At 38.3% G+C, this 26812-nt stretch overlaps 5 protein-coding genes across 6 annotated transcripts; 2 read left to right on the top strand and 3 right to left on the bottom strand.

The window, feature by feature from the left end:
• Positions 1 to 1360: 1360 nt before the first annotated feature.
• Positions 1361 to 2495, top strand: LOC124939703 (cytochrome P450 CYP72A219-like). Its single transcript, XM_047480149.1, has 4 exons — positions 1361 to 1640; positions 1811 to 2031; positions 2123 to 2341; positions 2451 to 2495. The coding sequence occupies exons 1-4, from the start codon at positions 1361 to 1363 to the stop codon at positions 2493 to 2495; spliced, it is 765 nt and encodes a 254-aa protein (XP_047336105.1).
• A 98-nt stretch (positions 2496 to 2593) lies between these two features.
• On the top strand, positions 2594 to 3599 carry LOC124937884 (cytochrome P450 72A397-like). Its single transcript, XM_047478216.1, has 2 exons — positions 2594 to 2841; positions 2909 to 3599. The coding sequence occupies exons 1-2, from the start codon at positions 2647 to 2649 to the stop codon at positions 3332 to 3334; spliced, it is 621 nt and encodes a 206-aa protein (XP_047334172.1). The 5' UTR covers positions 2594 to 2646; the 3' UTR covers positions 3335 to 3599.
• Positions 3600 to 4215: 616 nt separating this feature from the next.
• LOC124937882 (receptor-like serine/threonine-protein kinase At1g78530) lies at positions 4216 to 6230 on the bottom strand. Its single transcript, XM_047478213.1, is given in 6 exon segments — positions 4216 to 4670; positions 4672 to 4857; positions 4974 to 5107; positions 5193 to 5453; positions 5531 to 5872; positions 5955 to 6230. Coding segments are annotated over 6 exon segments (1206 nt in total). The 5' UTR covers positions 6088 to 6230; the 3' UTR covers positions 4216 to 4520.
• Positions 6231 to 6711: 481 nt separating this feature from the next.
• LOC124937883 (fibrillin-5, chloroplastic) lies at positions 6712 to 8733 on the bottom strand. 2 transcript variants are annotated; one of them, XM_047478214.1, is made up of 8 exons: positions 8524 to 8733; positions 8067 to 8351; positions 7829 to 7944; positions 7610 to 7732; positions 7376 to 7474; positions 7233 to 7277; positions 7077 to 7150; positions 6712 to 6950 (listed from the first exon to the last, which is right to left on the bottom strand). In XM_047478214.1, exons 1-8 carry the CDS (start codon positions 8591 to 8593, stop codon positions 6884 to 6886), a joined length of 879 nt encoding a protein of 292 aa, XP_047334170.1. In that variant the 5' UTR covers positions 8594 to 8733; the 3' UTR covers positions 6712 to 6883. The 2 variants fall into 2 exon arrangements, with proteins under 2 accessions (XP_047334170.1, XP_047334171.1); XM_047478215.1 differs by having other exon boundaries at positions 8067 to 8373; positions 8524 to 8664.
• Positions 8734 to 11367: 2634 nt separating this feature from the next.
• Positions 11368 to 13946, bottom strand: LOC124939702. The gene is made up of 5 exons (XM_047480148.1): positions 13794 to 13946; positions 13005 to 13451; positions 12021 to 12842; positions 11524 to 11918; positions 11368 to 11398 (listed from the first exon to the last, which is right to left on the bottom strand). Exons 1-5 carry the CDS (start codon positions 13944 to 13946, stop codon positions 11368 to 11370), a joined length of 1848 nt encoding a protein of 615 aa, XP_047336104.1.
• Positions 13947 to 26812: the final 12866 nt, after the last annotated feature.

Raw genomic sequence — 26812 nt, 5'->3', positions numbered from 1 at the left:
ATAGACTGATTGAAAGTAATATGATCATAACTTAATTTTTACAATTATTAATTTGACTTTTGATGTATGAATAAACTTTTGTTTCAAACAAAATAATCAGTAACTTTTTTTTTTCATTTTTGTGTAATTGATATTTTTTTATATAACCAAATAACTCTAAATAATTATATTTTCTAAAAGGAATAACTACAAAATTATATATAAAATGGCTTTTCCTGCTCAACTTAAACAGAGATCCTATAACAATTTGAAATTGTCCTACGAAAATCGAATCGAACTGAATTGGTTTGTCTGAGACGGTTTTTCCCCAAAACTGAACGGGGATAGGACTGGGATGAGATTTGTGTCCCCCGCCCCGACCCGTCCCGATATCATCCTATTTCTGTCCCGAACACTATAAACGAAATAAAATATACAAAATCACTAATATATTTATTTATTTATTTATTATATTTTATAAGTATGGTAAGTTTATAGCTTTATAATAATATAAAATTTTAATATATTACAATATATATTATATTAAAAATTCTTTTATATATATATATATATATATATATATATATATATATATTTAAATATTTTTTAACGGTGTCACGCGGGGATTCCCCGAAACCGAATTAAACCGAACGGGACGGGGATGGTAAATGCATTCTCCGCTCTGAACTGTCCCATTGTCATCCCTAGTCCCACTATATATATGAATCTATGTAGGGGTTCGGATAAACCGAAGCCCACCCCAAAAAAAAATTATTATTATTATTTTACGGTTCAAATTTCACGACACCTGTAATTTCTTAAAAAATTTCAATAAAACTCACTTTTGTTTATATAATTATTAAAAAAATAGTAAAACTTAATTTTATCTACTTGTTTTATTTAAAATTTTCTTGTTACTTTTTAAGTCTATCAAAAAAAAATTTCAAGCCCACCCAACTTTAATTTTTAGATCCGTCCAATTGTTTTTCTTTTATTATTATATAAAATATTGGCAATTATTATGTTACAAGTTGTTTATAATAAATTAAACATCAATTATGTCATTTCTAAACAAGATACATGTTTAGTTAAAAACTAGCTTGTAATAACATTACAAAAAGAATCAATCAACCAAAATATTTAAATAGCTATAAGCTTATTATATATCTTCTAAGTAATCTAGTGGTCCATTAGGCAAAACCAAAACCACTAATTAAAATATAACTAATAGCATAATGTGATGCCTATAATTAATTTTATATATCTTGTTGAGCATTATTATTATTATGTCAAATAAATTAAAACCAAATTAATTAAGCTATAAATTGAGCTTTCTGATCTGCATTTCAAGCCATCAACACATCTTAATTTGTCTCAAGAAATGGAAATCTTGACATTGGAAGCAACATCTTTGGTCCTTTTGTTAGCAGTTGTTATAACATTGATATGGAAAGTGATTAATTGGGTTTGGATCAGACCGAAGAGACTAGAAAAACTGCTAAGACAACAAGGTCTTAAAGGAAACCCTTATAGAATATTCCATGGAGACCTCAAGGAGCTCAAAGCTATGGTGGAGGCTACTAATTCTCGTCCCATAGACTTGTCCAATGACATCACCTCTCGGGTTCTTCCATTTCATCGTCATATTATTGATAACTACGGTTTGTTTCTCATTTGTTTTTTTTAAGTGGGGTTATGTTAATCTTCGTTAATAATAAGTTCAATTGTGCGAAAACTGTTTTTTACCGTCGTTAATAGCAACAACAATGGTAATTAACATCCTTTAGCTACAATTTTGAATTTGGAATGTGAAAAATTAAGTGAATTGCAGGAAAAAACTCGTATATGTGGGTAGGACCAATTGTAAGAGTGAACGTTATGGAACCGAAACTTATAAAAGAAATCTTGACGAACAACAAATCTTTCAAAAAGCCACCACCAATTCATCCTCTGGCCAATCTTCTAGTTGCAGGCCTTGCAAGTTACAACGATCACAAATGGGCCAAGCACAGAAGAATTATCAATCCAGCTTTCCACATGCAAAAGCTAAAGGTAATAGCGACGAATTTTCATTACCGTCGCTAATAATCGTGGTTAAAAACAGTTTTTTACTGGTTTATTACAATTACATGCATGCATGCAGAATATGTTCCCATTGATGTATATGAGTTGCAATGAAGCAATGAAGAAACTGGAAATTTTATTCGAGAATGAAAAAGGATCGGTTGAAGTTGATGTGCAGCCTTATCTTGAAGATCTTTCGACTGCTGTGATATCTCGGACTCTGTTTGGAAGCAGTTTATATGAAGAAGGGATAAAGATATTCAGGCTTCAAAAGGATCAAGCTAAACTTACTCGCCAAGTACTCAATTCTTCCTATATCCCTGGTTGGCGGTATGTAAAGAATGAATAACTAATTCTCTAAGAAATTTTCAAATAATTTATCAGATTTTTGCTTGGGGCCTCTGCAGGTTTCTACCAACAAAGAAAAACAGGGGAATAAAAGCAATCAATAGTGAGCTTATAAATCAATTTAAGGATATAATAGCCAGAAGAAGAATAATAATACGAGACACGAAGGGAGGAGAAGATGACAACGACGATCTACTGTCGTTACTACTGAAATCAAACTCGACAGAGAATCGAGAAAATGGAGATGCAGAAATCATGAGCATAGATGATGTGATCCAAGAATGCAAGCTTTTCTACTTTGCAGGACAAGAAAGCACAGCCAATCTTTTAATTTGGACAATGGTTCTATTAAGCATTCACCAAGAATGGCAAACTCGAGCCAGAGAAGAAGTTAACCAACTGTTTGGGAATTCTAAACCAAACATAGAAGGGATAGGACACCTAAAAGTTGTAAGTTACAAAAATCCTATTAAACATTGTATGATAATTGAAATCATATTATTTTTCCTTATTACAGATATCCATGATCTTGTACGAGGTCTTGAGATTGTACCCGCCTTCACTGATGTTTTATCGGTCTATTGATGAGGAAACGAGACTCGGGGAAATGACATTACCAGCAGGGTTGCAATTTTTGTTGCCCATAATTTTGGTTCATCACGACGAAGAGATATGGGGAAAAGATGCGAAAATGTTCAAACCCGAGAGATTTTCCAATGGTGTGGCGAAGGCAACAAAGAACCAAATAATGTATTTTCCATTCAGTTGGGGACCAAGAATATGTGTAGGAAATAACTTCACATTACTTGAAGCAAAACTAGCATTAGTTATGATTCTTCAAAGGTTTTCTTTTAAGCTTTCTCCTTCTTATTCTCATGCACCAACCTATGTTGTAACCCTTCAACCGCAGAACGGTGTTCATTTGATTTTGGAGAAACTGTAATCTCGGTTGGATTCGTGTTAACTTCTTAAATTTGAAATAAATAAAAAATTAATCAAATTTAAAGTATTGTTATTATTATTATTAGATTAAAGGAAAAGAAGAATCCATCAACTCAAATAATTCATTCATGAACCCTAATTTATCTTCTATGAGAGACGGAGCAGGGGCGGGCCCTCCTGCTATGGAGATCTTATCTTCTCTGATGGAGCTTTGAGCCTATCCATTCAATCGGAGAAGACGACGCGGAGGTTGGAAGCTAGTTTCTAAGCAATGCTGGGAATGGGAGCTAAGGCAGTTCCTTTGCAAATTCCAATTTCCCCCAATTTCGCCGGAATCCCTCCGATTCCATCTTTCGGCAAGCCCCGCCGGTCTTTTCATCGCTTATCCTCCTTCAGATCATCCCGCAATTCCTCTATGAAGGTTGTTCGTTCATCTTCCGGTAACAACTTTCTTCTCGTCTCCCCCAACTATGCTGATTGATTGAAGAAGGTGTTTTCAATTTGATGGAATTTCTGTTTTTCTGTAATGGCGGCTAGTTGGATTTGGAAATGCAGAATACACTGAAGAAGAAGAAGAACCTGCAACCAAGGTTAAGTTTCAGACAACATTAACCATTCCAGGTTGCTCAACTTCACTGTCTCTACTAGGAACAGGTCTGTAATTTGACAAATGAGATTATATAGAAAACAAAGAAGATGAAGAATATGGAATTATTTCTTTGATATAATGATGATTTTCAGGATACAGGGAGAAAGTTTTTGCAATAATCGGTGTTAAGGTATATGCTGCTGGATTATACATCGATGAATCTATTGTAAGCAACTTAAATGCATGGAGAGGACGATCACTGGAAGATATTAAAGGCGATACATCTCTTTTCAACACTATATTCCAGGACCCAATTGAGAAATCACTGCAGATTGTTCTTGTGAGGGATGTTGATGGAAAAACCTTTTGGGATGCTTTAAACGATGCAATTTCCCCGAGATTAGTTTCGCCTATTCCTATAGATGAATCTGCTCTCTCCACTTTCCGCAGCTTTTTTCAAGGACGATCTCTCAACAAAGGGACTGTCATCTTCCTCACTTGGCTCAATCCAACCAAAATGCTAGTAAGTATACGCAAACAAACCCAACTAACTATCTCCGATAATCCTTCATTGTTTCTAAAAAAATCCAATGTTTTTTCAGGTTGGCTTGTCTGATGGTGGGACGACGACAATTGAGTCTAGTAATGTAGCATGGGCACTTTTCGATGTTTTCTTTGGTAAAGATCCAGTTTCTCCTTCATTGAAGGATTCAGTTGCCAGAGGTCTAGTTAAGTTGGTTTGATTTGATCATCTTCTTTTGTTCTAGCATTTTAACAACTTCAGCCATTGAAGGTCTCTTTGAAGGTTCATGCTCTAAGCACATTAATGCAATCGAGAATACATTTTTAACTTCTTCCTCCTCCTCCATTGAACAACATTCTAATCTACTGTCAATCACCATTTCTTCTTTCTTCTCTTCCACTACAGATTTTACCTGTTCAATCAAGTCAAACCACCCCCATAACCAAACAAGGTCACAAATGGAAAAAGGATCATGGAAATTGATTAAAAGATAGAAACTTTACTTTACTTTTACTTTACTTTACTTACCCAGGTCACAAGCTTGGTCCCTTCCTCAATAAATGCTTCATCTGTTGGCTTTTTACCTGTTAACAGCTCCAGCAAGACAACACCATAACTGTAAACATCTCCCTTTCTTGTAGCTTTACCGGTATCAAAGTATTCTACACCAATTAACAAATATCATCAAATATTACAACTCCAAATAATATTATTATAATAACCCAGAAACTAATGATTCAAACATACCAGGAGCCAAATAACCAAAAGTCCCTGCAACCAAAGTCGAAACATGGGTCTTGTCTGCTTCCATCAATGTCGCCAACCCAAAATCCGAAACTCGAGCCTCCATATTCTCATCCAGCAATATATTGCTCGATTTGATGTCTCTATGGATTATATGAGGGATGCAATCAAAGTGAAGGTACGACAAACCTTTTGCAATCCCCACAGCTATTTTGTACCTCGAAGCCCAATCAAGAACCGGGGTTGTTGTCTCCGTCGATCTATCTGCAAAATTATGAGAATTTTAAATATTGTGATCAAAGTTAGTTTAGTTTATAATTAGTGAATGGATAGTTAATTACCATGGAGGAATGATGATAAATTCCCATTAGGCATTAGCTCATAGATGAGAAGATTATATGAAGGAGTTGAATAATAACCATGAAGGGTAACAATGTTCTTGTGTTTAATATCTCCCATTGCTTCCAATTCTCTTTGGAAACCCTCGTCTCTCTCAACACTTCCTTTGTTCAATCTCTTTACCGCAAAAGACAATGACGAATCCATGTTTAAACGATAAACTGTGCCGTAACCTCCAGTTCCAATTATGTCCTTATTGCTTAACTTCATAGCTTTCTCCGTGAATACATCTGAGTTTAATGACTTCATCTTAGATGATCTAAACATTATCAGCTTCCCTCCTTCTGATTAAACACACCATATTATATAAGAGAAACAAAAGATCCATGAAGTAATTAGACAAATAAACAGGTAAATTTCTATTACCTGATAAATCTCGAACAATCATTTGCTTTCGTTTCCATCTGAAGTATAGGAGGACTGCTATAGTGATCTTGGAAATGATAAAAGCAACCACACATATGGTGATGTACAAAGCCAAAACCCTAGAATTTCCCATTTTGTTCGTCTCCAGAAGGAGCACTCTCTAAACTTATGTACAGATGTATGTTAGTGTGATCGGCCAAACCAAAAAAAGGGAACGTGATAAAATTGCATATGTGAAAGCGACCAAGGGTTATCCGTCCTCTGTGTGTGCGTTCCTCTCTCTTCTCAAGAGAGAAGAAGAAGAGATAAAGGGTGGGCGCCTAAGAAGAAAGAGACACTTTTTAATGATGTTGCTTCAACTGCATATCTTTGAGAATGCAACTGTTGAGATGAAATGTACTGACTGGAGCCCACATTCTTCAATTCTTTCTTCTTCATTATTGGAGCCCACTTCATTTCGGTCTAATACGCGTCATACCCATTTCTTTGATTCCTTATTTGTTACATCCAACCAAGGTAGGTGAAGGGGTAAAGTTCGTTTAAAAGGTTAAAATGTCACTAATTCATTTCCATTTGAAAATCATGGTGGTTGGATGCATGTTAGTTTAACGTCGGTTCAATTAACTTGTTGTTTCAATCTAATTTTGCTGTTTATAAGTTGACTTTAACTTTCTTATTGAGAGTCAATACTTTTCAAACTTGTATAACTTTTGTGGATGTCATTTTCAACTCATTTTGTAAGCATCTTATGACCATATCCAAAACTAATGTATGTGTAATCGACTTAATTAAATGGTCAACAATTACAGGAGAAATGGGTAAATGAAAGATAAAGATTTTTACAATTACAACCAAACAATGTACCTCTATTATGACTGTTCATTTCATTCCATCTGGAGCCAAGAAGAAAACTTTGTATTCTCATAATGTCATCTCTCCAAAATGAAGATATTGCCTTTATCATCCCTTCCTATCCTCAATGTATCGTCAACGTATCTTAGAAATTTGTTAAGAATCGATGATCATTCAATAAACTATGCATCACCCAATACTTAAAAAGCCAAAACAAACAAACCCGATCAAGAATTGACTCGAAAAAATAAAAGAAAATCAGAAGGATACGTGATCTCCAGCCACCCCTCTGGATTGAATATGCTCAGCAAGATATCATAATTCTTCTTAAACACATTCATTAACTACGCCAATAAAAACAGAATGTTAGGATCATATGATGCATCCAATGCTTGATTCCATGGAAATCCAAAAACAAGGTTTAACCTGCTCTGGAGTTATGGAAGAATCAACATACTCGATATCAACTCTCTGTTTCAGATGGAAAAAAAAAACAATAATAGCTTCATAAAAGGGAGGTGGTTTAAGAATGACGAGAAAGAGAAAGAATGAGATGATTCATATATTACAGATTTGGATGCAGTCTTGAAGGACGACTCAATCTTTAGCTGTCCATTTAGAAAATTCAATGCCCTCACATTGAACATTACTATATTAACTGCTTTTCCCTCCATTAACAAAAACAAGAAGAATGCAAAATAAAAATGAAAATCAGATCAATGAGAGAATATATAGAAGATTAAATGAAAAAAGTTGTCTAAGATGAATTGTTTTACTTGTTAGTGTACCCAATTGGAAATTACCTTAGAAACATCAATGGTCTGAAAAAAATCACCCAAGCTGATGAAATCCCTCAATCCAAGCTTTGTTCTTCTGGAGCCAAGAATTGTTATTGTGCTATAAACAAGCTTCCAGCATCCACTCACCTTTCCATTTATCAAAGAAAAAAAGGGTGATTTCTCATCTCAGTCAATCAACAATCCCAAGTTTCAAACATAGTTATATCGGAAAATTGAAGTTACCTTTTCGAGAGTAAAGGCTGGCTCAGGAGTTGGATTCATGGATTCCAACAGCTTGACCAGACTCTCAATCTCAGATTTCTTTGTTGATGGGATTCCAAAAATACCCCTGTTAATGCCTTACTTGGCAATGCAGGAACCAATCCGTCTCAATTTCGATACTAGTATACATTAGGGTTTACTAAAGGGACAAAAGAAAAAGAATGAATTTTTTTTTTGTTCTAGATTGGGTTGGGGGTACCTTGAACTGCTTCATAGAGGTCAGCTTTGATCTGGGTAGGAGTTCTTGAATCCTCATCATGTTCTCCATTTTCGTTTTCTTGATCAGTTCTTAATAAGCCTGAAGAGCTCTCTTCTGCTCCTGCTGCTGCAGCCCTAATGGGCTTATTATAGCCGGATGCAATGCTGCTCTTCTTCTTCTTGCTCCAAGATGACCTCTGACAGTGAGCTCTGGTCATTTTGATAAGAGAAGGAATTGGTGATGCCATGTGCAGAGCTGGGATTGGTGTCATTTGGAGTACAATCACTAGAGAAGATGGAACGGACTCCTATTATAATCTTGCTTGCTCAAAGAAATTGGGAATATGATAATCAAATCCAAACAATTTGTTGACAATACTAGAGCATAGAAGTTCTAAAAGCTTAGATTAAATGCATTTTGATGGAACAATTGCTTCAAATTGCAGAAAAGAGCTTACTTGTGAGAGGAGACAGATTTGGTGAAAAGGCAAATTGAAGCTTGTCTACTAAAGGAGAAGTATTGGGCATCGGTTATTCCTGTTTCCAATGAGAGTAAGCTGGCTGTCTCAAAACGAAGACTCGGGAAGAAGAATCCCCAGCTTCATCTGGCTTGGCATCGGAGAAGACCGAAGCCCCGTCGGAAGGAAGGAAGTGAGGACCGCACAAATGTAGAAGATATAAGCAAGAAGAAGAAGAAGAAGAATCAATAACAGAGGAGTCAGTCAGGATTCGACCCGACCCGACCCAACTCATGACCCGTATTCTACCTAATAAATATGGGATTTTGCAGGGTCGGTCGGGTCATTTTTCAACTAAATCTATAAGAAAATAATTATCATACAAATTTTGAATTAGACCAATTTAAATTAATCGGTTATATAAAATAAAGAATAAAGTCAATAAAAGTTCAAATAATCTTTATATATAAATTTCTGGAAAGATTAAAGTCAATAAAATATTTTTAGATTTTTTTAATTTAATTGTTTTTTAAAAGATTTCAACATCTTTGTCATTTAGTCAAAAATCTGATAAAATAAGTAAAAAGTATATCAAAACAAATAATAAAAAATAGGAACTAACAACCATTGAAAACATTAAATTAATTAAATTATATAATATTAAGTCCACTGATGATAAGTCGATATGCAACTAAAGTTTTTTTTAATATATTTTTAACATTTTAATTTAATTATTTTAAATTATAATTTTTTTTAATAAGATTAATAATTTTAATTTTTTATATATATATTATCAAATCAAATCATTTTAAATAATTTATTTTATAATATAATAGTTAAATTTTTAAAAAGATGGACTATTATCTTTTAATATATATATATATATATATATATATATATATATATATATATATATAATTATAATGATAGTTATAATATATTATTATTTTAAAAAAATAGTTATTAGAATAAATTTTTAATAAAAAATAATTATTATATATTTTATATGAATAATATATCATGACCTCACTTCAAATTAAATGTTTAATAATTAATGTCTAGAAATATTTTATTTTAAATTTTATATTATAATAGTTATTTCAAATGAAATATAGAATAAATTGAATTTTATATAAATTAAATTTTTTTAATCTTATTAAAAAGTTAAAAGAATATATCATTTTACAGTTTCATATTTATTTTTCGTTGACCCGTTCAGTATGGTTTAGACTACCTACATAAAATTTAAACATTTTCGATATATTGTATAGTTATTCGGTGCATGTTAGGATCTAGGTCGCCGCTGGTGGACCGGGGGTTGGACCGGTTAGCGGTTCTCACTCGTAGGGTGGTGGTTAATCCGGTTAGAGATTAACACCGGGGTTTCAATACTACACAACCTGTCACAAACCCTTGAACTAGGTTCAAGCGCGGAAGAGGTTTGCTTTCAAGTTGAAGCGGTACACGAGTATGATAGGCGGAGTCGGTTTCGGATGATGGAGATTTGAGGAATGGTGGGTCGGTTTCGGTTATCTGGATATTCGGTATGGTGAGTATAGAGTTGGTTTGGAGCGGTATGGTTAAGTTAGTCGGTTATATAAAGAAGCCAACAGAAAGTAAATAACACAACAGATTTTATGGATGTTCGGAGATAAAACTCCTACGTCACCCCTTCCTCTCGAAACCGCGAGAAGGATATTCACTAAGGAATACACGTACAATTCGATCGAGACTTATTTCCTGCTCGATAACACTCTTACAATTCTCACTGAAATTGTAACACACACTTAGAATTTAGCACTTAGGCTTTCTTAGAATACCACACTGTTATCACTTGTAGTAAATGCACTTAGCTCTTGTTATCCCAATGTTTGTCCCGCATTTACTCTTCTGCAACTGCCTCCTTTTATAAGTGAAATATGCCAACGGTCATATTTCGAAGCCTTGAATCTGATTGGCTGATCAGAGATGCAGTGATTCAGTGTCTCAGACCTGCGGTCTTCTCCTCAGACCTGACGGTCAATCTCAGACCTGGCATCCTGTTTCAGACCTGCCGGTCTGTAAAGCAAACCTGCTGGGTTTGTCTTTTACTCAATGTAGGCACTGTCTGCTTGGACAGTTGTCTGTACTTTGAAGATTTCCTTTCTGGCTTATCCCGAAGTAGAAAGATCCGGTAGTACTGTTTTCTGCAGCCTACAGTCTTTCCTCAGACTTGCATGGATATGGAAGTATTCAGTCTGTTCCTTTGGTATCATTCTCAACAGATACCCAAAGTGTCTTCTTGTACTAGTCGGCCTCTTGACTTGGCCGAATGTCTTTTGGTAGTGAAGTAACCGGACTTCTTCCGGTTATTCTTGTCTTGTAGATTAATCGGCTATTTGATGGATCTGGCTTTTAGGCTTTGGCCGATCCTTCCTCTGTGCGGTCACGTACCGAATACTCTTGATCGGTTTGGTAGCTTGACCGGTTCGGTTTCTTCAGTTGGTTTTCTTTTGTTCATCCGGTCCGGTTCCTTGTTCCTGCGTAGGAAGTTTGTTTAAGTTAGGTTTATTTGAACCGGTATGAATTTATCTAACAATTTCTCCCTTTTTGATTATTTTATTTAAAATTATCAAAATTATGTAAGTTTGCAACCGTAGGCCGGTTGTTTTGTTTGGCCGGTTTTTGAAAAAGACTTAGAGAATTTTTCGAAAAATTTTGAGAGAGGAGTTTTTGAAGGATTTTGGAAGAATCTCTATCATTTATCTAACAATTTCTCCCTTTTTGATTATTTTATTTAAAATTATCAAAACCAAGTAGAAATGCAAAATAAGGCCGATATTCAAAAATAACTTTTATATATATTTATAGATAACCGAAGGACAAAGCATAAATACTGAGACAAGTAAAAGGAAAGATAGTCCCTATTCCGAGTCCGTGAATTCGTAGGCACTCTTCTTTCTCTTCGGTTGCGGTTGCGGTTGCGGTTGCGTGGAGTGTCGTGGTCGTTTAGATCGGGACCGCAGCTGTTCTTCGAATTCATCCTCGACTTGGTCGTCTTGCTGCGAGGTACCCGTCTCGACCGGGTCAGAAATTGTATTGAGCATCTCCACAATCCGAACTTTCTTAGGAGCCGGCTTCTTTCTTTTCTTCGGTTCTGAAGCCGAGGCGACCGGTGCTGAAGCGGAGGCGGCCGCTTTCTTCTTTTTCTCGTGTTCCTTCGCAAATCCCGCCAGCCGTCGCTGCTCCGTTTCCAATCGTTCGGCATCCTCCGCAGCCTGTCTTGCTATTTGCTCAGCATACCCTGGATACATGATCTCAGCCCTTCTTATTCTCTCGGCCTCTACTTCTTCCTCGGTCAGCGGAGTCGCTCGCGGCGCCTCTTTGTCTCTGCTAACTTCGGCGTCCAGCCTTTCCTGGACTCTCTTAGCAACCAGAGCATCGGCCTCTATAGCCGCGGCATCCGCGTTTTCCTTAGCTTTCAGGATTTCGGCCATCTGTGCAGTAAGTGCCTTTACTTCGGCCACGAGATCTTCGTTTTTCTTTTCCAGTACCGAGACTCGTTCAATTGTCGGATCAACCCGTTCGAAATCCTTCTTTAATTCCGAAGTGAGATCCTCCAGAGCTAAAATATGATGAGCACAGTTTTCTCGCTCACCGGCCTCTTCCCATAGTCCGGTGCTGAGTTGCTCTAGGCGCGCTTGATGGTGATCCACAACCTTCTTTGTCACATCGGCGAACTGCATGGCCGAATCGAAAACGTTCTCGCATCTATCCTTGAGCGGTTGAAGCTTAGAGACGTTGTGTTCAAGTATGCGGTCATCAATCTGCTCTGATATTGATGCTTCAAATTTCTGAAGCCGGTCTTCAACCTGCCCCGATGTGGACGCTTCAAATTTCTTAAGTTGCTCACCAATCCGTCCCGAAACGGATGCTTCAAACTCTTGGAGCCGGTCTTCAATCCATTCCTTAGGAGGAACTGAAACGGTAGCTTCCGGTGGTGGAGTGGGAGAGGACTGCTCGGTCGGATTAGGATCGGCTCTTTCATCAAGATTTATCGGTGCCTCCTCTTCATTTGGAGGTTCTAATTGAGCCGAATCCTCTAAGTTTATTACCTCAATTTCTGAGTTTGGAACCTCGACATTGTCTAAACTTTGTACCTCAACAGTCTTTGAAGTCGGTATTTCAGCATTGTCCTGTATCGGTGTCTCAATGTCCCTCGGTGTCTCGGTGTCTTCTCTTGAGGTTGTTGTCCAGTCAATTGGAAATTCTTCGATGACTGGAGCGGTATATACCGGTACTTCTTTTAGATTGCATATGGCTTCCAGCCGCTCTATTTCCTGCCGAATTTCCAGTTTGCCCTTTTCAAGCTTTCCCAAAACTAGCGGTGCTACTGTAGACACCGATCCCCCTTCGGCATATTCCTCCTTAATCTTTCTGATACGCCTTCTTATCTGTCGAAGATGACTTCTTGGTATTAGTAGGCAGGTTCGGCATTGTACCTCATGAATGGTATTGGATTTTGTGAGGCTTAAGATCATGGCCTCCACCTCCTCCAACCTGGCGAAGCAATCCTCTTGGTTCAAGTCCGTCATGATGTTCTTATAGTTCGTGTTGAAGCGGTGCTCATGCCACTCCAAGTATAAGCTTATAACGTCCTCATCCCGCCTGATGATGCCCTGAAAGATATTCTGGGCTAATCTCTCGGCCTCGGCCTCATCGGCTTCCTCCCTGCTGAGGCCTTCATCATTGGCACCTGTGTCAATCCCGTCCTCACCCTCGGTGGTTTCAGGATTTATGCTATGTTCGGCATTGTTTGGACTTTGAGCCGAAAGATCATCGTCATGGTCCGTTCTATTTTCGGTTCCCTCTGTGTCGGCTTCCTCATCGTCCCACTCCTCATCCTCTGTTTCTTGAGGTGGTTCTTCGAAAATTACCTTTTCTTTTCTCTTCCCTCCGGTGTTTTCTTTTGCCGGGGTATTTTTCTTTGCGGCTTTCTTCTTTCGGCCACCTGTGGAACTGGAGGCCGATTGCTTTCTTGGAAGAAAATGCCTTGATCGGATGATGCTGCGTTTTAGTATTCCAACACCGGGACCGACTTTGATCTTCAGATGTAAGAAGATCTTGCCGAGTTGTACGGCATACCCCCAAGACCTGTCTGAGTCCGGTCTCACCATTTCCATAAGGTTGCTGAAGACCGATCTTGCCCAGTTGATCTCTGTGCCTTCCATTAGACGAAAAATCATTCTGATTTTGTCTTTGGTCAGATTGCTGAAATTTCCTCCCCTTGCCAGTATCGCCCTGGCAAAAACGTCACACGCCGGGATGAGTTCCGGTTTCAGCAGTTGTTTCTTTCCGGATGTGGGGACCGGCTTGTTTGTTGCTGATAAACGGCGGCAAGCCATCTTAAAAACGTCATCGTCCATCTCTGCTGTTGCGTCCATACCGGTAGTTGGGAGACGTAGACTCTCGGCCACTACAGCTTCGGTGATCTCTATTTGGGAGCCGCAAACCGTTGCGAGGATCCTGTCGTAGGAGGTGGTTGCGGTTTTGAAGAATTCTTCGACCGCGTCCTTGTATATTACGTGGGGACCGTCTAGTAGATATTCCAAACCAGTTTTAATCAGTCGGTCAATTACTTCTTTTGCTTCGGCCGTTCCGTTCTGCCGAATCTCCTCGAAGTCCACTTGAGAGTATAGTTTGAACAACGCCGAATCACGACCCATGTTTGAAGAGTTTGAAAATGAAAGAATTCGGCTTCAAAGGATTTTAGAAGTTTAGAGAGAGAAAGTGAATTTGTGTGAGAAGGAAAAATATGACGAAGGCCCCCTTTTATAGGCACGGTTTGGAAGCCAAACCGTCCCATCATGAATGGGCGGGAGTTTTCCCTCCAAAATGAAAGGACATGGTTTCGTGCGAAACGGTGTGCGGTGTCTTTGAGCGGGAGTTTTTCCCTCCAAAATTTTGCCTATGTCATGGATGACATATTTTTTTTTTACGAGACCGAATGGTAGATTATGTCCAAGCTTATTCAGATATTTTGATTTATCGGCGTTTAACAGTTCTAAGCATATTTTATAACACCGGACAAGTAGGAGGTTATAGGTGTTACTTAGATAATTGTTCAAGGAAAAGGACTCGGTTATTTAAACTGAAATGATAATGAGATTCAAGAAATGTTGGAAGAAGAAAACCGATTATATGATTCGGTACATGAATAAGCATATAGAGACAACGAAAGATATAGCCTTATTCAACAGGCATTCTCCAGAGTCGTTCTCTTGCCGAAGCAACGTTGAGAATGTTCGAAGAGGAAGCCGGTGTGCCTGGTCCGAACTCCGGTCGATACCCAAGAATCAGCTTGCTGATATGCGGTGCATACCCGAGACCCTTCTTGGTCAGCACCATGTTCTTTAGGTTTTCCCAGATGACCGATGACCAGTTAATGGCCGATTTGCGAAGGATGTTGGTCATGATATTGTAGGTATTCCTGGAATACCGTTGATTGGGAGATTGACATAGGATTGACCTGGTCACGATTTCGAGCAAGAGCTGACCGTGACTAGCAAGTTGGGTTTTTGGCCCAAACTGTGCCACCGGAAGAGGAGTGGCCGACAGGTAGAGTGCGGTTTCAGTTCCCGCAGGGTCCTGAACATCTGGGAAGTCAGAGAAACCTTCAGCGGGTAGATCGAAGAGTGAAGAAAAGTCATCCTCGTCGATCCAAAATGTGTGGTCTCGGACAGTCGAGACGATGTACTTGCCCCTGATGCAGGCGCTTCGAAAGAAGGCCTTGACATCATCGATAAGGATAGGTCCGGCCTCTTCAAGAAATGGTTGAAGGCCGGATTGAACAAGAGAGTCATACATGATTCTTGTCTTGGTATCACAATTTCTTATTTCCGTGCATGAGTCGAAGTCGATGCACAGAAAGTTTCCCAGAGTTCTGCTAGGCATGATTTCGGTATAGAGAGAGAGAAACGGGATTTAAGATGAGAGAGTGATTTTGTACTTTCAGGTGTGATGAAATGAGAAGGGAATGGCTCCTTATATAGGGTCGGTTTTGGAGGGAAAATCTGTGCATTGATGGTCAGTTTTGTTTTATTAAGGAAAAGAATCTTTTCCTTGTCAAATCACATGGGGAAGCGGCGGTTTGCAAGGCCCGAGGTAAATGGTAGTTGAAAAGTGACCAGATTAGTTGGGAATTAAATATGCGGGTGATTGGGAGTTATCTCATTAAATTGGATTATCTCATTAAATGCATTTAACACATAATGATATAGATTAGATGGAGACCGAAAACTGTAGAGACAACACCGAAAATGACATACATAAATGATGAAGTTAAAGAAAAGCACAAATAAGACCGAAGAGGACATGGATGAGGCCGATATGGTTAATGATGCATCCGGTACGTGAAGCAAAATGACCGGATGCAAGAAGGAGTGATCTAACGGTTCTTCCTCTCTTCAACCCGATCGTAGAACGAGTCGATGATTTCCTTGGTGAACACTTGGCTGCGGTCCAAGCCTTCGCCTGGACAGGTTGGGACCCCGAGCTCCTCAAACAGCCGGCTGATCTGGGGAATGAACGCCACCGACCTGGTGCCGATTATCCAGATCAGGGCATCGAACAGCACCCTGGACCAGTTGACCGGCGTCCTCGTTATGATGGCCGCCATCATATTGAACGTTACCGTGCAATATGTGTGGGTTACATCTTTCCCGAGGATGCTCCTCCCTATTATGTCATTGAGGAGCTGGTATTCAGCCCTCAAGGGATATTTGGAGCCATGATCATCGATTGGCTCATCTGACCGAGAGAGGGAGAGAGAGACCTCAGCCTTGGTGTCGGCTGGAGGATTAAGGTCCGTGAGCCCTTGTTTGGGCAGATTGAAGCACCGAGCAAAGTCTTGCTCGGTGAAGTCAAAGATGGCACCCCTAACTTTTGATTGGATGTGGGTGTTGAAGTAGGGTGTCCCCCGGTACACCCTGGCATTGTTGAAAAACTCAATGACGGACTGAGGATAGATGAGTTGATTATCATCCAGGAAGTACTGGAGACCGGTATCCTCCAGTTGTTTGATCATTCGGTATAGATCATAGTGATCTGTACTGGAGCATGATTCGAAGTTCACTTGTAGGATGTTTGTGAAGGTAGACATTGTTAGGATGCCTTAGAGAGAGATGATGTTCTTGTGAGTTTCTTTGCTTTAGTGAGGGAAAGAGTGTATTGCGTTGTGAGTGATTAAGTGAAATAGCGCTTCCTTTAAATACTGTTTTTGGGGCTAACCTATTGTCCAGGCATTAAATGGAATGACATATATTAACTGCAGGATAAAATGTTTTTCACCAAAATGGGTATGTTCGCAGTCTAGGTGTCGGTCATAGGCCTGAACCATGAAAGATATCAAAAGATCTTCACGTCTTTTTAGGCGCGACCAGTTTTCTTTGAAAAGGCAACATTTCAGAACAGATATCTACAAACATTGGTAGTTGTTCCACATCTGTGAAATTCAAATAATCTGGGATGACCTGCTTCCGAACCGGTCAGTCATCAGTTGTTCATCCCGATGCGGTTAGTTGGTGTTTCCACCAAGTAGCCGGTCGGTTTACTTTATCTGATGAGCTGGGCGGTTCTTCCATAGGCATCTTGAGAATTCAAAAGTCAACAGCTTAAGAAGAACTACCTGTTTTATCTGTCGAAGCCGGTTTTCCTTTTAAGTATCCTTAGGAAGGATCTGACTGATGTCAGTTAAACCGAGAGTAAGTCTAAATTGAGAGAACTTAGCTTCCTGTAGAGGCTTTGTGAAGATATCGGCTACTTGTTGGTCGGTCAGTACGTACTCCAGCCGGATATGCTTCAGCGTGACATGCTCTCGAATGAAATGATGCCTTATGTCGATGTGCTTGGTTCTGGAATGGAGAACCGGGTTGTATGTAATCGCAATGGCACTTGTGTTGTCACAGAAGATTGGGGACTCTTCGGCAAAGATACCGAAGTCCTTCAGCTGTTGTTGGATCCAAAGAAGTTGAGAACAGCAACTTCCGGCCGCCAAGTATTCAGCCTCCGCGGTTGATGTAGCCACCGATGTCTGTTTCTTGCTATGCCATGACACCAGTCGGTCACCTAGGAACTGACATGTTCCGCTGGTGCTCTTTCTGTCAATCTTGCAGCCTGCATAGTCTGCGTCTGAGTAGCTTGTTAGATTAAAGGATGAGTCCTTTGGATACCACAGACCGACATCAGGAGTGCCTTTTAGATACTTCAGTATCCTCTTTGCGGCTGTGTAGTGAGATTGCTTTGGATTTGCTTGAAATCTCCCACACACACCAACTGCAAACAGGATGTCTGGTCTGCTCGCTGTCAGATACAGTAGGGAACCGATCATGCCTCGGTATGCAATCTGATCTACTGATTGGCCTTCATCGTCCCTGTCCAGTTTGATTGATGAGCTCATTGGAGTGGCCGCCGAGGAGCAGGTATCCATACCGAATTTCTTCAGGAGCTCCTTGGTATATTTAGGTTGACTGATGAATGTTCCTTCCTTGAGTTGCTTAACCTGAAGACCTAGGAAGAAACTTAATTCTCCCATCATACTCATTTCAAATTTGTCAGTCATCATTTTTGAAAATTTATCACAGAGCTTTGGATCGGTGGAACCAAAAATAATATCATCTACATAGATTTGAACAAGTAGAATATGTTCCTTCTTTTCAAATTTGAACAAGGTCTTATCCACTGAACCGATGGTGAAATCATGTTCTAGTAAAAATGCGGTTAGCGTATCATACCAGGCTCTAGGTGCTTGCTTTAGACCGTATAAAGCTTTGTTTAGCCGGTATACATGGTTTGGAAGTGCAGCATTTTTGAAGCCGGGTGGCTGTTCAACGTACACTTCTTCACGTATATCACCGTTCAGAAATGCACTCTTAACATCCATTTGAAAAACTTTAAAGTTTTTGAAAGCCGCAAAAGCTAGAAAAATTCTAATGGCTTCTATCCTGGCTACAGGAGCAAATGACTCTTCAAAGTCAATGCCTTCTTCCTGTTTGTAGCCTTGAGCCACTAATCTGGCTTTGTTCCTCGTGACCAAACCGTCCTCATTGAGTTTGTTTCTGAATACCCATCTTGTTCCTATGACCGATTTATCTTTCGGTCTGGGAACTAAGTACCAGACTTTACTACTCTCGAACTGGTTTAGCTCTTCTTGCATTCCCAAGATCCAATCCGGATCTGACAATGCTTCATCTATTCTTTTCGGTTCAATCTGGGATATAAAAGCAGAGTTAAAATATCCTTCCAGAAGTTGACTCCTAGTTCGAACAGGTTCTGAAGGGTCACCTATAATTTGCTCAGGAGGATGTTTACTGTTTCTTCTGAGATTCAGCTCAAGGGTGTCTACCAAGTTACCGTTTGATTGATCAAGGCTAGACATGTCGGTAGGCTGACCAAGATTGTCAGACCGACCGGCTTCCTCGGGTTGGACCGAAGTGTCAGCTTCCTGCTGTGAAACAGCTTGATCCGGCTGGGTATCAATATTACCCATTAGGTCATGGACAAATCCCCTGAAGACCGGGGTCTCATCTTCGCTATCAGAATGAATATCGTTATTTTCCAGTCTGTTGTGTAGATCAAAGCATGAAGCAGTGTTGCTTTCAACCGATTCATCGAAAACAACGTGAATTGTTTCCTCCATGGTTGCAGTTCTATTGTTATATACTCTATATGCTTTACTTACCGACGAGTATCCTAGCATAATGCCGGTGTCGGTCTTTGCATCAAAAGCAGTGAGTTGAGTTTTACCATTATTATGAATATAACATTTACAACCGAAAATCCTGAGGTATTTAAGTTTAGGAACTCTGTTAAAATAAACCTCATATGGTGTTTTGTTGTGAAATCTGTTAATCAAGGACCGGTTTTGTGTATGGCATGCAGTGTTGATAGCTTCAGCCCAATATTTCTGAGCAATGCCGGAGTCGGCTATCATGGACCGTGCGGCTTCCTTGAGAGTCCGGTTTCTTCTCTCGGCCAGGCCGTTTTGTTGAGGAGTCCTGGCACTAGACAACTCGTGTCTAATGCCGGATTCATCAAGATATGCAGTTAATGTGCTATTAGTAAATTCGGTACCTCTATCGCTTCGAATGCAGTTAATACGAGTTGATTTTTCATTTTGCAAACGCTTAAGGAGGTTAATTAGGTTTGATACCGTTTCACGTTTAGATGGTAAGAATATTACACATGTATATCTAGAATAATCATCAATAACTACCATGGTGTAGAGCATACCGCCTAGACTAATGACCTGAATCGGTCCAAATAAATCCATGTGAAGAAGATCTAGGCATCGGCTAGATTGTAGATTTCCTTTGCTTTTAAATGATGACCTAGTTTGTTTACCCATTTGGCATGCTGAACAAACCTTATCCTGGTTAAATACTATATTCGGGATGCCCTCAACTAGTTTCTTACCGCGAATGTAGTTTAAGGTTTTCATGTTTAGGTGGTTTAGTCTCTTATGCCATAGCCAGGTTTGATCAGTTTTAGCTATCATGCATATAGGATGTTCTACTCTAGTTTTCCAGTCTACCTTGTAGATGTTACCTATCCTATTTCCGGTTAGTAGTACTATCCCTTGAGAGTTCTTAACTAAGCATGCATGTTTAAGGAATTCTACTGTGTATCCGGCATCACACATCTGACTAATGCTAAGTAGATTAAAACGTAGGTTTTCAACTAGAAGTACATTATCAATAGTTAGGTTACCATGGACAATCTTACCCTTGCCCACGGTTTTACCTTTAGAGTTGTCACCGAAAGTGATAGGAGCACCGGTTACTGATCTAATGTCGGTTAGCAGATTGCTATTTCCGGTCATGTGTCTGGAGCAACCGCTGTCCAAGAACCATTTGGAGTTTCCTAGCCGTTTCTTTGGATCCTGCAAAAATTACATATTTACAACTATTTGGTACCCACATTTACTTGGGTCCACATGCGATTAGTCCCTTAGGTACCCAAACCTTAATAAATCGAACGGTCTTCTTTGCTAAAGTTTCCACTGTTCTCCTCACACTTGGTCTGGTGTATTTCGGTTTCCCTACAGATGACCTAAATGATGATGGTCTTTGGTTTGATGATCTATAGTTTGACCTACGCGGTTCAGGGAAGTCTTTCTTATATTTGAGGATTTCTGCTTTCCTTTTCTCAAGGTCAAGCCATGAATCAGTTGGCCCAACATAGTCATACTTTGTCTTTTCTTCCCTATAATACGCGGTCTCCTCTTCTTCAGCTGTACAGGTGCTCTTAAGGAATTTTATAAAGGGAAGGTTTCCTTTTGTAAGCTTTGCTTTCCATATGGATTTTCGGTTTTTAGATCTGTTCTCTATGTATCCTAGGCCATTCTTACAACGTGGATGCCTGTATTCTTTATTCAGGTTCTTTACTATATCGCTAGATCTCCTATAGGCGGCCATCGTATACTGAAATCTGGCATTCTCTTTCTCGGTTAGTTCTCTAGTCGACTCACTAGGTTGTTCGATCTTAAGGTCTAATTCGGTTTCTAGGGTATGAGTATCATCAGATTGTATGACTTCCGGTTCGGTTATGATAGGTACCTCTGGTTCTACTGGGATGGGTATTATGGGATCGGTTTTGATGTTGAGGTGCTTAGGTAACATGGTCAATAGGTTCTTATATTCTTCTACCATGTCATTCAATGCATTATATAACTCATCTTTAGTAAATTCTTCACAGGGAGAGTCAAATACCTGTTCCTCATTTGCCATGAGACATGTGAGGTCATCGTCACTGTCACTGTGAGCCCATAGGCTTCCTCCATCATCGGCTATCAGTGCCTTCGGTACCTCACTTCCTTCACCGGTTTGTTGATAGTTGTTTCGGTTATTTTGGTAGTCTGGTTTCTGTGTATCTCTCCTTGGTTTCCTGCATTCCCACTTAAAGTGTCCCATACAGTTACAGTTATAGCATCTTATATTGGATTTGTCACCATAGTAGTTGTTTGTCGGTTGGCTCCTTTTCATGAACCTCCCAAACTTCTGTGCAAGCATTGCCATGGCGTCCTCAGTAAACTGTTCGGCGGTTCTGATCGGTGTAGGTGCAGGAGTCGGTACCGGTACAGATGTAGATATAGGAGCAGGAACAGGTGCAGCCGGTTCCGTAGATGTGAACAGAGCTCTGGTTGACGTTGAGGCCGAGACTTCCTCTTCAGTTCTGGAATTCATCTCGAACTCATATGCCTTAAGATCTTCGAATACATCGTATAATTTCATCTTACGTAGGCTCTTTGATTCTCTCATGACCATCGTCTTTATATCCCAAGCACTTGGAAGAGATCTCAAGACCTTCATAATGACCTCTTTGTTGTCGTACTTCTTGCCCAGATTTGCTAACTCATCTAATACACCAGTGAACCGGTCACTGTATTCCTTCATAGTTTCCCCTGGTTTCATTTTGATGCTTTCAAACCTCTGTGTGGCCACCATTATTTTGTTCTCCTTTGTTCTTTCATTTCCCTCAAAGATCTGGATGACCGTGTTCCAAGTCTCCTTCGCGGTTTTGCAGTCTCTGATCTTGCAGTATGTATTTCTGTCCACGCTGTTGGAGATCCGGTTTCTTGCATGGTTGTCCAGATTGTTCCTTCTCCTATCTTCAGCCGTCCATTCTTTTCTTTCTTTATCAATGATTATCGGTCCTTCGGTCAGAATGGATTCCATTTCATCATCCAAGGTGACTAGATGTAGATGCATGCGTGCCTTCCAGTTGGCAAAATCATCACCTTCTAGCATTGGAGGCCTATCCTGATACATGTTTGCTTGAGTATTGAAACTAACTGCTCTGATACCAATTGTTAGGATCTAGGTCGCCGCTGGTGGACCGGGGGTTGGACCGGTTAGCGGTTCTCACTCGTAGGGTGGTGGTTAATCCGGTTAGAGATTAACACCGGGATTTCAATACTACACAACCTGTCACAAACCCTTGAACTAGGTTCAAGCGCGGAAGAGGTTTGCTTTCAAGTTGAAGCGGTACACGAGTATGATAGGCGGAGTCGGTTTCGGATGATGGAGATTTGAGGAATGGTGGGTCGGTTTCGGTTATCTGGATATTCGGTATGGTGAGTATGGAGTTGGTTTGGAGCGGTATGGTTAAGTTAGTCGGTTATATAAAGAAGCCAACAGAAAGTAAATAACACAACAGATTTTATGGATGTTCGGAGATAAAACTCCTACGTCACCCCTTCCTCTCGAAACCGCGAGAAGGATATTCACTAAGGAATACACGTACAATTCGATCGAGACTTATTTCCTGCTCGATAACACTCTTACAATTCTCACTGAAATTGTAACACACACTTAGAATTTAGCACTTAGGCTTTCTTAGAATACCACACTGTTATCACTTGTAGTAAATGCACTTAGCTCTTGTTATCCCAATGTTTGTCCCGCATTTACTCTTCTGCAACTGCCTCCTTTTATAGGTGAAATATGCCAACGGTCATATTTCGAAGCCTTGAATCTGATTGGCTGATCAGAGATGCAGTGATTCAGTGTCTCAGACCTGCGGTCTTCTCCTCAGACCTGACGGTCAATCTCAGACCTGGCATCCTGTTTCAGACCTGCCGGTCTGTAAAGCAAACCTGCTGGGTTTGTCTTTTACTCAATGTAGGCACTGTCTGCTTGGACAGTTGTCTGTACTTTGAAGATTTCCTTTCTGGCTTATCCCGAAGTAGAAAGATCCGGTAGTACTGTTTTCTGCAGCCTACAGTCTTTCCTCAGACTTGCATGGATATGGAAGTATTCAGTCTGTTCCTTTGGTATCATTCTCAACAGATACCCAAAGTGTCTTCTTGTACTAGTCGGCCTCTTGACTTGGCCGAATGTCTTTTGGTAGTGAAGTAACCGGACTTCTTCCGGTTATTCTTGTCTTGTAGATTAATCGGCTATTTGATGGATCTGGCTTTTAGGCTTTGGCCGATCCTTCCTCTGTGCGGTCACGTACCGAATACTCTTGATCGGTTTGGTAGCTTGACCGGTTCGGTTTCTTCAGTTGGTTTTCTTTTGTTCATCCGGTCCGGTTCCTTGTTCCTGCGTAGGAAGTTTGTTTAAGTTAGGTTTATTTGAACCGGTATGAATTTATCTAACAGTGCATATTTTGATTTTTGAGTTAATCTTAATAAGTCATACTTATTTTTCTCGTATTCTGTTTCGAATAAAAGAAATATGAAGTTTTCAAATGTGTTAAGGTTCAGAATTAGTGGTCTTCCATCAATATATCTTGGTATGTCATTCAGTGTTAAATTACAATACAATGTCTTTTGGGATTCGATTATCATTAAAATAAATTGCAATTGTCTAGATGAAAAAGTAAAATAATCTTTAAATGAGGTCGGTTAATCTTCATTAAGAGTGTGGTGTCATCTATAGATTCTATACCCACATATACAATGTATTTATTCATTCTCTCCAAGAGTGTGCGGTGAAAATAAAGAGAATAATGTGTAAATTTTTATGAGGATTTTTAACTAATTATTTTGTTATTTAGTTAGTTGAGATAATGTTAAATATTTTAAAGATTCAGTGTGTCTAGATATTCGAGATCTTGTTTCTTTTAATAAAACTCTTCTATCAAAATTGTGCAGTAAATTTGCTACGAAGCCGAATAATTTTTGGGCATTAGTGATCTGATCTAAATATGGTCACGATTAGTTTGGTTGGTTCATCAAAATATTTAATTATCTAGGAGAGTGTAGCATTTGAAAATGAATTTATTCTATGTGGAAAATAATTCGTGAGTAGTTTAAATTCATTATGGGGATGATTCTCGATCAGTTTTGGGGACGACATTTGATATGTGTCAAAAATCTAGCTACGACGTATCTTGAAATTATTTTCATTGATATAGGTAAAAATATCACAGTTAATTAAGGACATGTTTAATCATCACTCTAGTGGTTTCGCTACCCGAATCAGTAATAAAAGGAGATTAAACATTAGGGAGAATTCGTCCCATTATAGAGTTTTACTTTTGGTATAACGTAAACAAGTGTCCCCGTCTGAATAATACGTTAAACATTGATAGTTTTCATTTGGGCATTGTTACAAGTTGTTCACTAAGATGATTTCATATAATTTTTTGTTGGGATAAAATTTATGGATCAAATATTTTATCTAAAATCTTGTTTTTTGAATATAGTATTATTTACCCTAAAATTCTTAGGGATAATATGTGAATGAAAATTTTCATATAATTTCCTGGATCCGGAAGGCCTTAATACCTTTATATTTGACATAAGTCATTAAGTCTTGTATTATCACAAGTCAGAGTGTCTAACAGCTTGTTTTGAGTTGTGACAGTCTTAAATAATATTATCTTTAATTAATTATAGCCAATATTGACTTTTTAGCCAATTGTAATATTGATTAAATAGTTTTTTTTTTCTAATTAGCTTGCCCACCCAATAAAGCATATAAGATAACTGAAGATACGACCATATGAAAATGTCATGTGATTTACTTCAACTCTATAAGAAAGCTATGTAAGGCCGGTTTGTAGTTCACAAAATTGACAAATATTAATTGACCTTAATTATCAATACTTTTTTGAAATGAGATACTTTTTCTTTCATTGACTTAGATACACCTCCACAACTATATAAATTTTGTTACAGGGTTAGGAGGACCCAAACAAAATGTGGAGATTCGTAAATTAATGATAGGACCCAAACAAAATGTGGAGACTCGTAACTCAGTAGGAGAACACAATAATTAATGTCTTCATGGTCATCGATTTGAGTCTTTACTCACTGAGTCACTCACTGAAAGTCCTTGAATGAAGCATCTTGTTGGCCCGAGTTGTCTCATTTCATTTTACTATCTATCTTATGATCCTGCACAGAATTGTAATGTAATGAATTGTAACCAACCCTTGTATCCAAGATGACTTCCATAACCCATTAATTTGCATAATCTCTTCCTTGTAGGATCTAGGATAAAGATAACCACAATGAGAAGATGATTTTGATCATTTACCTGTGGTGTGACCATTCCAAGTACAGGGAAACCTGATGGGCGAAGTCCATTAATTGGTTTTGATCATAAGTACTGCCCTCTCATTAGGGCCTTCTAAGCAGTATTTGTAAATGGCCAAATCTGAAATTGCACTGCTACTAGCTAGTTGACATTCTTCAAATCATTAGAATTTCATATCGTTAAAACAAAACTTTGAGTCCCAAATTGTGAATTTCGAAAAATACTGTTCGAAATCGAAATCTCCCAATAAAAATGCCAATTTGACAATTCAGCCATAATAATATATTATGAAAAGTTTGTTTTTAATTCTCACAAATCTTATTAGAACTACACATTATGTTAGCTTAGGCAAAACTCAACTAATACTAATTTATTATAGCTTAAATGTCACATTTAATGAAATAACTACAATGTCACAAATTTATTTAAGCTATAGTTATATAATATCCAATCTATACTTTAATTTTTACTAAAATTTAAAAGATCTTTGATGGCCACATAAAAATTGTCTACTTTCAATATTTGTTCCAAGTGATTTACATAGTGATAAAAATGAAATAATGAAGATTTTTTTAAACAAATTAAAATTTGTTTAAATAACCAGGAACAAGCTTTTTTTTTAGAAGTATAATTAATTTATTTGTTTATGAATAATAATTTATTTATTTTTAATGTAAAATTCTAGCCTACACCCAAATAATTATAATTTTTATTTTCGTTTAAGACTTTGAAAAAATAATAATTCAAACATTAATTACAACAGTTAGATTTATTATTAATATATATTATTATTGTTTAATAATATAAAAAACTATCATAATCTTGTAAATATGACATTAACTTTAACTTAACGTATTTTAACGGACAATTGAATATTTGATCTATGTAACATTAATTTTGACACTTAAATTATGAGGTAACTTGCAGTTAAAATAAATAAATTATAAAATACACTGAAGAGTAGTTTAAATGAAAAAATCTTTATTTCACGCGCATAAAGAAGCTTGTTCATGTTTATCTATTTGGGACAAGGAACATACATTTTACGAATATAATTCATACTTAAAAATGACTTAAATTAAAATGAATGTAATTAATAAACTGTTTATACTAATTTTCTACTTCCAAAAAAAAAAAAGTAAATAAATAATACACGATTTTAGTACTTTTCATGAATTTTTACATGTCATGAATTTTGATTTAACGTTCAGATGTAGGAATAAAAAAAAACATTATTATTGTTATACTAATTTACTGTCTCCAAA

The sequence above is a fragment of the Impatiens glandulifera genome, chromosome 5, assembly GCF_907164915.1.
Source record: "Impatiens glandulifera chromosome 5, dImpGla2.1, whole genome shotgun sequence".
NCBI classification, from domain to species: Eukaryota; Viridiplantae; Streptophyta; class Magnoliopsida; order Ericales; family Balsaminaceae; genus Impatiens; species Impatiens glandulifera.
This window is presented reverse-complemented; position numbering and strand designations above follow the sequence as displayed.